General features: G+C 34.9%; 1 protein-coding gene across 17 annotated transcripts in view; it reads left to right on the top strand.

The window, feature by feature from the left end:
- The window catches only part of TRDN (triadin), a 246932-nt gene that overhangs the window by 191718 nt on the left and 38631 nt on the right, over positions 1–16583 (top strand). For 15 of the 17 annotated variants that reach the window (XM_082757682.1, XM_082757677.1, XM_082757685.1 and 12 more), the window contains 3 exons: positions 1307–1336; positions 13580–13606; positions 14811–14858. In XM_082757682.1, the coding sequence (XP_082613808.1) occupies positions 1307–1336; positions 13580–13606; positions 14811–14858 (105 nt within the window). Of the gene's footprint in view, positions 1–1306; positions 1337–8507; positions 8882–13579; positions 13607–14810; positions 14859–16583 lie in introns of those variants that run through there. The other 2 variants (XM_082757674.1, XM_082757678.1) reach the window with 2 other exon arrangements.

Genomic DNA, 16583 nt, shown 5'->3' with positions numbered 1-16583 from the left:
TATTTTTGCCTCAGGTAAAATTAGTGTTTCAGTCATTTCAGATTTAGCCTTTTCTTTTCTTTTGTGTACACAAACACAAAATCCCAACCCCTAAGAATGTACCTACTCCCTACTTTGACCTCAAGACCTCTGATTTCCTAGACATGCTCTCCAAAGGAAAGGCAGAGTTCTGCTTCTGCTCAGTTGCTTTCCAGCTTGAGTGCCACAGCAGGTCCATTCGTATTGACAGACAAGTGCTGGGTACTCTTTTCAAGGGGTTAAGAGCTCTACATTTGAATTCCTCTGTCTTCTTTAGTCATCAAATGCTAGCCTAAGGCAGAGGCTTACTACCATTACTGCTAGCACATAAGTTTCAAAATAAATTGACATCTGTAGATACATTTTTAGAAAGTTCAGTCCTATAATTATAGACTGGAGAATGGGTAATACATCTATTTCAAGAAGACTTAGACATGAGATTGGCTTGGTTCCAACAGGATTGCAGCAATCATCTGCAGACACAAGTAACTCTCTCCCATTTCAGGCATCTCAGTCCTGTTAATAAAATGATACATTTTTACAGTATCCCCTGCAGACACATGTGATGCGCAATTGGAATCTCATGTTGAGATTTTGGGGGACTTTCATTTTGTGCCTAGAAATTGAATAGTGCTCACACAGCACGGCTTGTTCTGGGTAACTGATTTCCAGTTGCTTATCCTGGGAGGTATGCAGCAGTTTGTTTCCAGTCAGTGTCCGATCTTTCTTCCCAGATCTTGTAATTCCTCATCTTAGGCAGAAGCTTAGAAAAACAAATATGACTTCAGGGGTTTGTTGTTGTTGTTTTGTTTTTATTTTGTTTGTTTTACTTATTTTATGTATTTATTTGCAACAACAAGCTTTAATTTAAAGTAATGATAATATTCTTTAAAACAGATGCTTCATAACCTTCTCCTAGTCTCCCCTTACCAATTCATGCCTTCCCAGCCCGTACTATGCTTCTTCTTGTTTATTTATGCTGTACCTTTTATGTCCCATTATGAGTGTCTGGGAGGAACAATGACTTTGTGACTTAAGTGTGAGAATTTGGAAAGCTAGATTTTGCTCTCATTAATGATAGTGCTGTGTGTCTGTGAGGAAGCACTTCAAATTTCTAATCATCAGTTTCTTCATCTGCCAAAGAAATCTATTCCTGTATTTCATAATATATGTAGGTTTTAAGATACCTACAAGCAAGTCTCATACATAGGTGTTCAATTTATTTTTACCAATACTACATGTTATTAACTTCAGTTGTGAAAATATAGTATTTTTGTTTCCATTTCAGCTGCGGTGAAAAAGGAAGGGGAGAAGAAAGGTAAATCAGTTATTTTCCCTTGACTGAAGTGTCTTTCAGGCTGTGACTGCTGTGAGAAATGTTTCTTTCATTCAGTGATACAATTGCGATGACATACACCACCTCATGTGCTACCATCAGCCAGCTTTATCTACTCCAACTGTGATAACACAGTTGTCATTTCCAGTATTGTTAGCTCCTTTTTACCACAGGCCAGCACAACCCAGTATCAGACACTTCATCGTTCTGATTGGGAAGAAAATGAAAGGCTTTTATTATGATGTTAAGATTTTTCAAAGAGAACAAAACTTCCAGTGCACCATGCATGCTGACCTGACAGCTTGCTCTTTGCAGAATGTGCTTTTTTTACTGCATTTAATTTCCTCCTTTCAGATATGCATGTAACATGAATGTAAGCTTTGCTGAAGTCACTCTTTGGTATTTTAGCAGTGTTTTAGAAAACTTATTCCTGAAACAGAACCTAGAACAGTAATTAAAATGTGTAAAGATAAATATACTGTATTTATCAGACCCTAAATATCAATTTTTATATCATTGCCATTCAAAATAAGATTGCCTAAGTTGAAACATTTTTACAATTTATTTAATTTCAATTGAAAAAAATAATGAAATACTAGCATTAAGGTGATATTTTCTTTAATATATTTGACTTTATTTATTATTTTTTTAATGAGCCTCATGTTGCACATTAAATTGGCAACAATCCCAGAACTTCTCCGCAGATTTCAGATAATTATTTGGAATTTAGCATTGAGTATTTCTGAAGTTTACTGATTTTTTTTTATTATTATTATTTTTAGTTTTACTTTGTGTTCTTTTGTCATTTCAAAAGGGCTTGAAAATCCTGCAATTCACAGAGTTCAACAATGGGTCCATGATCAGCTAATTAGCTATCTATTCACAAAGACATCTTAAATCCTTTTTTTTTTTTTTCTTTTATCCCTATACAGAGTCATTAACTGAACTGGAAAAAAATTGTAGTCTCAACTGTTTTAACAGCTCATGAGTGAAATCTTGGCTGTGTTGATGTTAGTGGCAAAATTCCCATCCACTCCATTGGAGCCAAAATTTCACCTCATGTTTTTAACAGAGTAATAAAACTCATTTTGGTTATCAAAAACAACTGTGCTTAACAGCAGTGTATCTTGTCCAAAGATTAATTTGTAGCAACTGAGGCATGAAAGGCGGCCCACGAAGCAAGAAGAATCAGAAAATTGGCAGCTACACTTAACAGTCATTGGTTTTCAGACATCAAAATGCTTTCTGTGTTCACAGTCTTGAACTTAGCACATGGACTGTTATGTCCTTAATGAAAAGACAGTAGTGAGGAAACTACTAACTGTGGAAGGGTGCTAAGTCTGTGAGTCTTATCACTTATCAAACTTAGACTTGACCACTGACTGAAAAGAACATAAAGAGACTTTGAAATACCTACTACTTTCTCTTGCTTAAGACTTTTTTTTCACCTTAACCATAAACTTACCCCACAAAAAAATGATTTAAAATTACATTTCTAATGAACATTCTTTGAATTTGGATGGATTTTTCCTTTCATACATTTTCCACTACAAAAAAAAATAAAAAAATACTTCTGAGAGGATTTTGCCAGCAAGGATACAGCAGGATACTTTCAAGCACTGCTAGTTACCACTGACCTGCTTCACAGAAACATAGAGGTATGAAGGGAATAAAAAGTCAGCTTTGGTCATTCTTCTAATCATACCATAATTTAATAATTTATTTATTTATTTATTTTATTTTAATTAAACCTCCCATTGGTTTTCTAAGACCAACATTGTCAACGAGGAAGATTGTGATTGTAGTGAAAAACATGCCAGTCCGATATTTTCTAGTAACTAAGGAAAACTGTCCATTCATTGAGGCTCCCGTTTTTAATAGATAGGTTCTAAACTGGACAAAGGGAGAAAAGTAACCAGGCCTCTTCCCAAAAGTAAACATATTGTGCTTTGACTTTTACAAGTAGCTTCACACCCTTTGTGGCTCCCACACAGAAAATATTGCATAACTCCCAATATTGTCAGTTTTTATTTATTTTTGCTTATGCTGTTATCAAAAATTGCTCCAGGTTCCATGTGTATTCCTCTGACTTGCAATAAAAAGAGGCAAAGTTTGCTGGTTTTGCTTAAGGATACAGTATTTTTTGTCCAGCTGCAAAATATAATAGAAGTAGCCAGGCAGTGCTCTAAATTGACTGGCTCATTATCCAAAATACATTGTTCTAGTAGCATGCACAGTTCAAATACCACTTTTTCATTTCATGTAAATCATGCAGCACATAGACATTGTATTGTCTATGAAACTTTCTCCAATTATTCCATCTTATTCAAATCCACACCCCTTATCTAGCAAAGCAAAGATAATGAGCAATACAGAGTGACAAGCCATCATAAAAAGAGAAGAGATGAACATAGAGTGACACTTTCTATCAACCGTACATTCTGCATATAGCATAAATCAGACATAAAGGGGTTTGATAACAACAGAAAAGAATTAAGATGGAGAAAGCTTACATATTTAATTGATTGCTCCAAATGTGAGTGATTCTAACAGGGAACAGAGAGGCACAATTTATGCATGAAAATTTATGCATGAAAATTATGTATTAATCACTTCTATTTGAAAAGTTAGGTTTTTAAGACTTTAAAACCGAAGTTCTAGAAAACAGTCAGCTTCAGTTCCCAGCATCATGTTATGCCTTATTTAAACACATGTGGGATACAGGAGCTGTCACAGAAATGTGTAAAGAGTTATCAGTTTCTAAAGGGCAAGAGGCAGCAACCCTTTGCATGAGGAAGGCATTTCCAAATATCCCCAAGAGCAAATTTTGCTGATAGTACACACATGCACACACACACAAGAAGAAAAAAAAAAAAAAAAAAAAAAAAAGAAAAGAAAAAAAAAAAAGAAAAAGAAAAGGAAAAAAAAGTTAACTTTTCTTAAAAACACTACAAGCCAGGATTCAAGTGAATTAGAATAGAACCAGATACCAGATAGCGGTGAGATGCTATAAATGATGGGGCTAAAGCCCATCAGCTCCAGAACACCTCAAGAAAATGATAAACAGAACTTTCAAACCAAAATATTTCATCAGTTTTCAGTTTTAAGTGCCCTTTTTATGGAAAAAAAAAATAGTAAACCAAAACAGAACTTTTATATTTCAAAAAATGTTTCCTAATTATAGAGTGTTCCAAAAGTGCTTTGTGAAAAATGGAGCCAGTTTAAAATCAATTTTAAGGTTTCCTAGTTCTTCTTGAAATGGACTTTCTCATTTCAGTTCATAGTTCCCACACTTTATTGATTTCTGACTGAAGAGTTCATGGACTGAGATGGGTATGTCAAGCAAGGAATAAGTGTAGTAAATTCTCTCTCTGGGTCAGTCTGGAAAGTTAGGAAAGCTTGCCTGAAGATTCATTACTTCTGTGATTCTAGTGAAAAATGTCTGGAGAAGCCAAACAGGATTTAACCATCACATAATTCCAGTGGATTAAACATACACATGCATAAATGCCATATCACTGTATAACATGAATCAGGAACATGAGCTGCCAGGATGTCCATTTTCATAGGATCCCTACAGCTAATGAATAAGTTCCATCTTGCTTCTGAGGTGGTTAGGCTAGTTGTCTGCTGGGAGTCTTATTTCCTACGGACTGTTTAGTTAGATGTTATGACCACTTCTAAGTTAGTGAGATGCAGAAGCTATTTGCCAGTAGATGATAGCATGACTCCAGTTCTGATTTTCAGCATTATTGCTCTGGCAGCTTGCTCTTAAATTCATTTAACAGCTTTTAGAAAGCCAAACCTATATTTAGTTGACAATATTCTTCAATAGAAAATTGACAAGAAAGTATGCATGATCACATTTTGACTTTTTCCCAGTAAACAAATCATGACGTAAAAAAATACATATAGTCTAAGTACAGCTAATACCAAACAAATCTAGAAAATGGGTAAAGCATATACATTTTAGCTCCAGACTACATATTTTACCAATCCATAAAGGACAACTTCTTTCAATTACTCTTAGTAACGGGACCCTATCCATCACTTGGAAACTGCTGCCCTCTATACAGTGTGCTATAAACTGGCCAAGGCACATAAGTATCTCTTTGCAACATAGAGAAACAAATCTAAATGTTTGTCAAACTGAGAAAGAACTGAGCAGTACTGTCTTTCATCCTTTCATCTTTCAGAATTGCTTAGCTTTTGTTATGACCAGAGGAAAAAAAAAAAAAAAAAAAAAAAAAAAAGTAGCCTGGTAGCCTTCTTATTAATAAAACAAATCTCCATGGCAGCTTGGGATTTCTGTCCAGCTGCAAATGCCACTAGTGCAATACAAGCCACACCTACAGTATGTAGTTTTCTACAGTGCCTCAATGGTAAGAAATTTGACTACTTAATTCTATAACTGCAAGATGTATTACACAGACCCCTAACATTATATTCCTAAACAGAGGGAAAAAAATATAAATTATTATATATTAGAAAATAATATAAACACAAACAACTATGTTTAACTTGTCACTGCTATTTTGACTACTTCGAGGTAGGAATCTCCCTCAAAGGTTAACAGTCACTGAATTAGCCACGAGGTGGAGCCCAAAGGACCTGTGTGCCAGTAGTTAGCATTGCCCTCCGGAATCATAAAGAAAAAAATAGTGGTGTCTTTATTACACTGAAGAACACTTTACAGGATGCTTAAGCTACAGACAAGGTACTCTTCATTGTAAAAATACTTCTGCCTAAAGGAATTTTTTATTTATTAGACAACCATGGTTATACATTGGTAAGCTTTGACTTCCCCTGCTGAAACAGCAAAACCTAGGCATTTTCAATGAATATTAATGAATGTAGAATATTCATGAGATATTGAAAATGGTCTGGAAAATCTACATCAATTAGCTGAAATTTGTTTGACCTCTGTTTACCTTGCCTCAGCTATGTTAGAGGATATAAATAAGTAATGCACATTTTGCATGGTTATGTGAGACTTAATGCTCAAATACACAGCTTCTGTTAAGTGATGGCCAAATCTTAATGGATCAAGTTCTTGTACTTTCCATGGTGCAGATATTTCAGTTAGAATAAAACATGACTAGGACACACTTTTCAGAGTACCCATTTCAAAGTAGGAAGTAGTCAAAAGAACTTGAGCCCAGTGCACTGGGCTCAAGACCAATCCATATGGTGCATTTTCCATGAATTCATAAATTTAAAGCACTTTTTAGATCCTCAGATGAGCTAACAATTAAGAGGTTTTACCTCATACAAATTTAGATATCTAAAGTTAGTCATGTAAGTTGAAGCTATGAACTCTCATCACATTTTCAAGTTATTGGAGAAAAGTAAGCATCTTCAGAGAGTTCATCTGTGTCTTAGACGTCTGTGAGGATGCAAAGAATTGCCCCTTGGAGATACCCATATTTCTGACTTGGACAAAACAAAGTATAGAGTTTAAATCTAGTAAAAAAAAAAAAAAAAAACTGCAGTAAACATCATCAAAAATCATCATAGTTTGCTGTTTGTGATTTCAACAACCTTCTTCAAAACTTTAATTTTACTTTTTTAAGAACCTAACATCAAAAGAGAAGAAAGGTGAGCAAAAGAAGGCAGTCATTTATTGGTCTTAATAGTAGTTTGAATATCTACAGTTATTGTACTTAGACATAGACCTAATGCAAATATTTATATTTAGCATTAAGCTGCAAAATCCATGTTTAACATCCTAATACTTTGTTTTTATTGTATTTATTATTAAGATAACGCACATAAAACTGATGTTGCTAACTTACATTGATTTGTTTATTTTTAAAATACCCACAATTTTACCTTCAGCAGAATTTAATCTAAACCCCGCCATTGGTTACACCTTTGTAATCCCTTCAAGGTAAAATTGAGACTACACTTTTTTGTGTGTGTCTTATTTAATGGCAAACCTGCAAAACAATTCACATTGATAGACCTTGCATAGCATTTCAATTACAGTTATAATTGTAACTTGTGTTAAAGTACAAGAGTAATTTATTCAGCCCCTGCTTCCAATAAGTGGAGACACTTAAAATAGTATTTTGATGATTGTGCAACAGCTGTGATTTCTGAAGAAAGAATGCTCTGTGTAATTGGTGACCTGTGTTATTACTATAAGTTAGGTGTAACATGGATATTGGCATTGTCAGCAACTCTTTCATCTGTCGATCAGCATAATATGCTGAAACACCTGGATATCCGTATAATACATAGTTAATTGGCTAAAAATTTCTCCACAGGATAAAATATTCCTTTATTGCCCTGTGCAAAGATAGCTGCAAATGAATACTTAGAGGTATTCTGCTCTTGCAAAGTTGTAATTAAAGAAAAACAGCGATCAGCAGCATTTCACAAGAAAAGAAGATGGCTCAGGATATTCTGCCTGTAGAAGCTAGCCATTAGTCCTCTGCTTTAATCACCATATTAATATGGATAACACACTTGAAAAAGTTCGTCTTTTCAAAAGCTAATTACTTTTTTATTATTTTCCACTTCTAATATCAATTAATCTCTTCTCCAATATTGTTCTTTCCTAGATTTCAATGAGGCCATTTTATTGTTGTCTTAATGAACATTATTATACATTTATTTAATAACATATATGAATTCATATATAAAAATGGTCAGCCATTCTTATACTTTACATGGATACTTTTACATTCATAGTTAAGAAGCTTAACAAAGAAAATCATATTCAAGATATTTGCATGGAGTCTAGACCCAGGGAATTAGTTTGGCTTCTTTCCTCCTTTCACAAATAACAGGCATTAAGAAACAGACATTCAAATATTAATTAGTATTAATAACATCAAGAGGGTTTTTTTTGTTTGTTTGTTTGTTTGGCTCCAGTTGTTTATATAGAATGGTGAACACTATTTTTGCACAAACAAGTGTTAATATCGAGAAAAAAAATGTCATCACTAACATCCTACATACTTCAGTCTGCCCGATTTCATTCAATTACCATTTATATGCCAATAATTTGTGTTGGAATAATTTGTATGGCCTGAGCTTTGCTATGTTTTGCCTTAACTATATGCAAACATAAAACAGATATTACTAAGAATAAAGGCTTGTTAAGCATATTCTCCCTGATCTGTATGTTCCCATCCCATAATTTCAGGGAACAGCACATGAAAACGTCAGAAGCTGAGGATGATATTGAGAGGAAGCTCTTCAGGTCTTTCACCACACGTGCCTAAAGATGAAATGCATTAATACAGCATATGTACCTCATCTACATTTGACTGAAATTTTATTATTTCCAGCTCCGTCGATGGAAGATTTGACCTCCTGGGATTTTAAGACTTATAGTACTTTAAAGGCATTAACTTTAACATTAACTATCATATGAGATTGCTGTTTCAACAAGACTTACATTTCCCAGTGCATTTCTATTGTTTAACTGACAAACTGGGAAACAGAGAAAGATTGGGATCATTAGTGATGCTCCCTACAGGCATGCATCTCAGATTCAAGTTGAAGCAATTCCTCTCATTAAAAATCATTTTAAAATGTTGCAAATGTCTGTATTTCTTTGCTACTTCTATTATATTTACCACATGCTAAATTTTTCCTCTCTGTGAACTACTTTTTGTTTTTCCCAGTTATATAAAGTAGTCTTGAATTGCCAGTTAAAAATAAGTCTTAAAAACAAAATAAAACAAGTTGTTCTAGACAACAGCAGCAAAATCTCCCAAAACCAATAGTCAGCTCATTCTTCACTACGCAGCCCCAAGGTAAATGACAAGTCAAACAGTGAGGACACAAACCTGTCGACTTCATGAAGGCATATATCCTGGAACAGACTACTCTGGTAAAAGAAATAACGCAGAAGGGACTGGAAGAACAGACAGCTTTTGGTGAAAGACGGCAATAGAAAAATCAGTCTGTTTCAGATGAATACCCTACAAGCTCTAATAGTAGGGGTTAATATATACTGGCAAACCATGGCATTTTAGAACGGCTTACCTTAACTATTTACCTTATTGTAACCACTATCCTCATAAGTCATGCTGAAACAGTGGTCCAAGGAAGTCTGTGGTGCTGCACAGGCCCAAGACAAACACTCCCACTAGTACAGGGCACTTGCTGGAAGTCCAATTTCTCTGCTTTCTTGCAAGTCTTACAGATAAAATTAACAAATCGCTTAGTATTTCGTAATTCTCTTGTTAATATGAGATGGTAGTTCCATAATGTGTAGAAACTTGGACAGATACCCTGGAGAATGCTAGGTTTAAAATAAAGCAAAAATGTAAAATGGACTCAGTATGAAATTGAGAGATTCCTTATGGCTTGCATAGCTTTCAGTTTAGAATAATCACACACAGGCTTCCTCTATTTATGCCACCACCATCACTAAAAAGGCATTTCATACTTTCATTACTCTGACCCTTCCTTAAGGTAGTTATTGGCCATACACTGTCAAGGCAATGTCCTAATCTAGCACAAGATTCTTTACAGGAACCTTACTGCAACTAACCTGTTCTGTGAAGAGTCATTTTTTTCAACATATATTCACTGGGTTATTTTTTTCTGCACAGTATGCCAGCTGCTTAACCAGCCAGCAGGACTTGAGAAGGAGATGTGGAGATATGGCGGATCAGGCCTGCTGATCTAGAAATCTTGCATGAACATTTGATTGCTCCCATAAGTGACAAAGAGTAGGGAGGCAAGTACTTTACAAAGGCCCCCACTGCTCTTGAACAGTGATCTGCCCTGATGAATCCCTTTGCATGATATTTTTATTGTTTTCCAAAGTTTTTATCATCTGAGACCTTCTGAACTTGCCAAATATAAAGAATATATTTTATTCTTTTTGTCATTTTACTAGTTGTTCCACAGTCCGAAAATCCTTGCACTTTACTAGAAAAAAAAAATATTTCCTTCAACCTCAAATTAAAAGTGCATTCATGATTGGCAGAATGAGGTAGCATCTTAAGTTCTTGAAGACCACAGCATTCCCAATGAACTTTGAAAGAAGAATATCTGTTAGATTGTCTAAGAGAAGTTTATTAACATTTGTTAAGTTGTCTATAGTTGATTTTAAGGAAGAATAGTTTTATCTAGCCCATGTAAGAGAACCAAAATCTCATCCTTTTTCACAATGTATAACTGTGAAGATATAGGCACAAATCTTGAAAATTCCATTGAAAGACTTGTGTTGATCTTGATTGCTCCTTTGGCCTGTAATGTTTTTATAGATTAATGTCATGGCTGTGTTCATCTAATGCCCAGTCCATATCTCATTAAAGAGTCCCTGTGCTCTCTTCCATCTTTGGGGAACCAATCTCTAATTTAGTCTAGTGGAGAATAAATTTCTTATTTATAGTACAACTACATGATAAAAAATAATTTCATCAGCTACATAATGTATTATTATTTTGTTATTTTTCACTAAAAGAAATAGTTCTTAATGTTGCTTTCACTCCATGCACACTTACAAATATATTTGTTGTCTGAACATCAAATGACTGTTATCCAGATGGAAAATAGACAAGTTATAACCAAAAAGCATGTTCTGCCTTTAGCCTTACTGATTTGTGGTTCAATAAAACAGAGAATTTCTGTTCTGAACCCATATCTGAAGCTAATTTACAGAAACACACCATACATAATTAATACCCTTCTGGCATTCAGAATAGCAGGCAAGAGTCAAAGAAAACTTGAAGCAAATGTGAAAAACAGCAAGATAACCACCAAGCCCAAGTCACTAAGATTAATTTAGAATGACACAAAAGGAATTACAAAAATGTTTTTGCTGAGGTTTGCTGATAATTCCATTGATCACACTCAGATCTCATACAGCTTCAAGTATTTCATCAAAACTCCATCTGTTTTCATTAGATCCATATCTGAACATTTTCCTCCTCTAATGTGGCTTAAGTGTTAAACAAATGAAGATACAGTACTTACTTAGGGCCAATTTTTCTAACATTATGAAAACCAAGAAGTTATCAAGGCAACAAGTAGTGCTCTTAATTAATAACATCAAAACAATTGTTTGAAGTTATAACAAGAGTTCACCAAATCCAAAGCACTGAGCACCTAGGGAAGAGTACAGGACAAAAACAGTCACATAGCAGAGCCTCATGACCTCCCATGATCTCGGCTTAGACACTTCCTAAGGCGGAAATGGCATCTTCATGTTTAACAGTGCTTGGTAGTTGTTTCTTTAATTTGCATTTTCACTTTCTGAAATTATGGAAATTTTCAACATCTGCACATTTTGTAGTATGGCATTTCACAGCTTATCTAGGCACTGTATAAAGAAACATCTAAGCACAATATTTGAATAGAACTGCTTCACTTTCAGTGCAAGATAATACATGAGATGAGTGGGAGCAGCAGAACACAGCCTTTCATTTCTCATTCTTTAAGTTAAATACCACATAATATATAAATAAACATTCTAGAAATCTGACTAGGTCATTGACATTTAGCATTTTTCTTTAAATGCTAAATTTACAGATAATTGTGATACTGAAAAAAAAAAAAAAAAAAAAAAAAAAAAGTTCTTGGGATTCCATTTTGGGGTTTTTCGTTTCCTTCATAAGTTGTTTAAATGATATCTTTGATGAGATAATATGACATGGCAGAAGGATAGGATTCATGTTGAACTGACTGAAATCATAGCATAGTTAGCAAAACAAATGTTTTAGCATATGCTAAGTTTTAGCATAACCGGTTTATCCTGCAAAACCTTTTAATTTTAGATCTTAATTTTTCATCAAAAACACATAGTAGAAAATTCTGTGATTTGTTTTTATCTGTATTTGCTATGTTACACCAGGAAAAGAAGGCTGGGCCTCCTCTGGCTTACTTTTGTCATTGTAGGTAGTTTTTGAAAGTGTAACATGACACAGTTATATAAGTCATTATATCAGTTCCTGAAGTTCTTTTTATATATATTTGCTATGAATTTCCTTTAGTAAATTGGAACCTGTATCTAGTTAAGCATATCTCACAAAGTCTTTTGACATGATACAGAGAATCACCTCTCCAAATTTCAGACATATTTCATGGATATATTTCATATTTCACTATGACAGAATTTATCTAAACTTATGAGCAAGCATGTCCAGCTCATTTGTATCTTTATTTTCTACTACCTCAAAAGCTGTTCCATTATTTTTACTTTGTTCTGTATGCCATCCCCAGCTGTTGTCTCCTTACATCACAGTGACAACTTGGATTAAACAGAGACTGCGTAAAAAAATAAGAGCAGCTTTCCCCTGCAGAAGAAGCAAACAAAACATAAACCCACCTGTACAGCAGCTCTTTACTTTCTGTCCTGGATGAGAGCTGAGGAGCTCAGTGCATCACTGCTCAGTGCAGACGTGGCTCTCATGTCTGGGCCTGCAAAGGTAGCTCATCCCCTGCACTTCTGTGTCTCCTGGGCGACTGCTCTTACGTGGCATGGCAGGCTGTTATATAAGGGTATCAGAGTCTTCATGTCCTGAAAAATACCTTGGTTGCAAAACTTAAAAAGAAAAATCCAGATGGTGAACTGGGCATTGGGCTTCCTTCTGGAGCACCAGTAACAGCACTGGGCATGGCTCCCTGAGCTCTCTCTTTAACTGACAAATGTTCTCTTACAGTCCATGGAAAACAAAAATATATATGAAATTACACAAAGTTTAAAACTGTAGTTCTAAGGTGCTAAGTCTTTTTGTTCAGATGTTCCCTAATTATGTTTTAAGATATTTCTTTCTTCTCCTTGGAATGTAACTTATCTATCTGAAGCTCACTGACCCTACTGGGGCAAGCACACTTGTCAGGGCCTCTTATGAGGTCTGGTTTAGCTTAACTTAGGTGTTACTTCTTCATTCATCTGAACTTGCACTATCTCATAATGGGCACCTCACTTAGCAGTATCATTGCCCAAGGTCAAGTATATACTAGGTCACCATTTAGGGAGAGCAACTCAGGTCACCGAGGAGACGTAAAAGTCTGTCAGAGGTAGCTGTATGAAATGTCAGCTCAGTGAGGAATTCGAGGTGTTTATGTTCCTGAAGTGTCCTGTTAAGTGGCTGGGGTAGGTAGTATAAACAGAATATGTTAACTGTTGGAGATTTTAATACAGAGTTCACTGAAGGTTTATTTTATCTCTCTATAAATGTAATGAATAAATGCATTAAATCTTCCATTTTAGTCATACAAGTATTAAAGCACTCCTTTTTCATTTATTTCTAGGTACTTCAGAAAAAACTCATGAACACAGTAAGTAAAAGTTATTGAAGAATACTGTTACTTCGACATTTAGGAGGAAGATACTTTTTTACATTTTCAGAGGTTTAGCAGCTGATGAGATTAGCAGATGAGATTTTGATCTGTGAAACTGGCTTTCAGCGATTGTAATGCTACAATCTACATGTGTTTCACAAGTCCCAAAGTATGTGGAAACCCCTTTCCAGTTCAGGTTTGGGTAAGACCCACCTGTGCCTTCTGCCTCCATGAGAGCATCTCACTGGAAAAAAAATTGTGGGGGACATGGAGCAGGAAGGGCCTGTGCTATTCCTTGGCCCGGTCTCTGATCCATAGAATGGAGGGATTTACCTCTTGGTCTGCTGCCACTCTGACCTGCTACACAATTTACATGTAGCTTCTGTAAATCAGAATGAGATATGAAGAAATGTGTTTTTAATATTTCCTCTGAAATTCCAGAGCTTGTCTATCCCATACTGTTGTTGTGTTTTGTTGTTTGTTTTTTGTTTGTTTGTTTGTTTTTTGATATCACTATTTTTAGGTAGCACAAAATTACATACAGTTTATATTGTAATACAATATAATATTTATAATATTTATTGCTTTGCAATATATCAATGGAATCCAGAAAAATTGGTCCCAGGCTAACAGAGGAATATGAAAAGCTATTTTTTATTTATGCAATATACTAAACTTTTTTTTTCCATTCTATATGAGACTACCACACTTCTTTAATAATAATAATTAATAATAATAATAATAATAATAATAATAATAATAATAATAATAATAATAATAATAATAATAATAATAATAATAATAATAATAAATAAAGCTTCCAGAATTCCTGGTTCCTGTATTAAGCATTAAGGAGAAATGTTTTATATGGAATAGAGGTGGTATCAATCAAAACTAGTAGTAGCAGCATTTCAAATTTTTTAAATTTATATGTTATTTATTTTTTAAAAATAGAAATTTGCAATTCTTAGGCAAAACAAAAAGTCAAAAATCACTTTTTCTTTGGTGTTATTTTCATTTTGAGAAAAATTTTCTCATAAAATTAAAATCTTTTCCCAAGAAATGAATTTAACAAAAATCAAGTCTAATGTTAATCCATAACCCAAAGTCATCTTTTAAAAGCATAAAGATTTTTTTATTGTTATTTTTAAAATCTAAGAATTAAGAAGCCCTCTAACATGATGGTTCTTCTCATTTATAGAACCTGCACATATTAAACATGAAAAAGCTATCTCTCAGATGAAGCCAGGTATGTTTGGTAATGTAATTTCCAGTTACTCCAGGCTCCATTCAATGAGGATTTGTTTGGTCTGCAAAACTGGGAGACTTCCTTAAGCTTTTTGCTTTGTGTCATTGGGTTTTTCAAAATCGAATTGGGAAAGGAACAAAAATAAGGGTGAAATTTATCTAAAAGGATTAGACCTTGACAGTTTTTCATAGCATCTATGACTCTCTCTCATTGGTGTGGTATGACTTAAAAAGCATTGTCAGAAACAATTATCCCATTTTTCAGTGCTTGGAAAGTGCTGCCTTTTAGTTAATCAAGGAAGATTATTTGGAATTATCCCATCTCAACTTTTTCTGTAAACAAACGTAACATGAAGTGAATCTCGTCACAAAGTTGGAACTACTATACCCTCTGGGTATATGATAGCCTGATCAAAGGCAGCCTCTAGATTATGGGTCTCAGAAGAACAGGAGCTGGACAATTAAAAAAAACTTGGGTTGAGTATGCATTCAGGTAAACTGTAACTAACCAACTATAATTGGCTGCAGTGATATGGACAGGGCCCTTCTTCAAACCAGGGTTTTTGTCCTTCGTCCTTCTGGAGGAGGAAGAAAGGGTTCTGCAGTTTGGTCTGGTCTAAAGAAACAAGGCTAAGAGGATATCCTCATAGAAAGCTCATCTATTGATGCTCTGCTTACACAGCTCAATGGTGGTCTTACTGAATGCTGTCAGCACTGACAGCAATGTTCAATGTTAAGCAGACTCGTTTTGCATCATTCCTTTTTCCTGATTTTTTTTTTTTAATTATCAATTTCTTCTACACATTTACTGGTTTTCTCACTTGTTTTTATAACAGAAAAACAAACTACTTGCAAGTTAAATATTTCATAGGCAATTTGAGGTTTCCTGAAGAACAGCTGATTTTGTGAAGTAGTTGTATTGCTGTTTGGGAGTCAACGCTGAAAAAAAAAAAAAAAAAAAAAAAAGGCAACATTCCTCAGCTTTATACATATTCAGATATTCAGATCTAGCAGAGTGCTTCAGCCAGCAGGTAGGTTCAGGGCGGTCTGGCTGAGACAGGAATGCCCTATTGAGGAAGCCACCCTGTCCAGCTCTGTGTATCAGTGTATCATGACAGGGGTCAGCAGCAGCCTATCTGTGGGACACCTAGGCAGGTGGCACGACTACTCACCCTCACAGCACAATGAAACCACCTCTAGCTGCGTGATTAGCCTGTTTTGATCCAGATAGTATCATGAAAATAAATTTCCATTGCAAGACACTTACAAACATCAGAGCATCTTGTCCCAAAGCCTGTACCTCAGGCTGATTAGGAGTTTGCGCTTATACAGTATATTCCAGACTAAAACCCTTGGAATTTAAATGCTTGAAGAAAAATAAATAAATAAATAGATAGATAGATAGATAAATAAACTTGCGAAATTTCCTTTAGTGTAAAAGACCTCTTCTCAGGTAATTAGCAGTTGTTTTGGGGAGCAGTGGCTGTTCTGAGTTTCAGCTGATGACTGGAAGTATTAATCTGCAGGCACATGTGGTAATAATGCTTCTGCCTGCTGTGTGCCAATAAGTGCTCTTGAGTTAGCAGACTGAATTACAAAAGCCTCATTCTGTACAAAGCAGTAGCCTTCTTTTTCACCTTGAATCAAAGCAGCTTCAAACTTTTATTCCTATGCATCCTGCCATCAGATTTAGGAGTATCATGTGACTGAGAAACTAGAGAATCTC

Source organism: Aythya marila (genome assembly GCF_965140915.1).
Source record: "Aythya marila genome assembly, chromosome: 3".
NCBI classification, from domain to species: domain Eukaryota; kingdom Metazoa; phylum Chordata; class Aves; order Anseriformes; family Anatidae; genus Aythya; species Aythya marila.
This window is presented reverse-complemented; position numbering and strand designations above follow the sequence as displayed.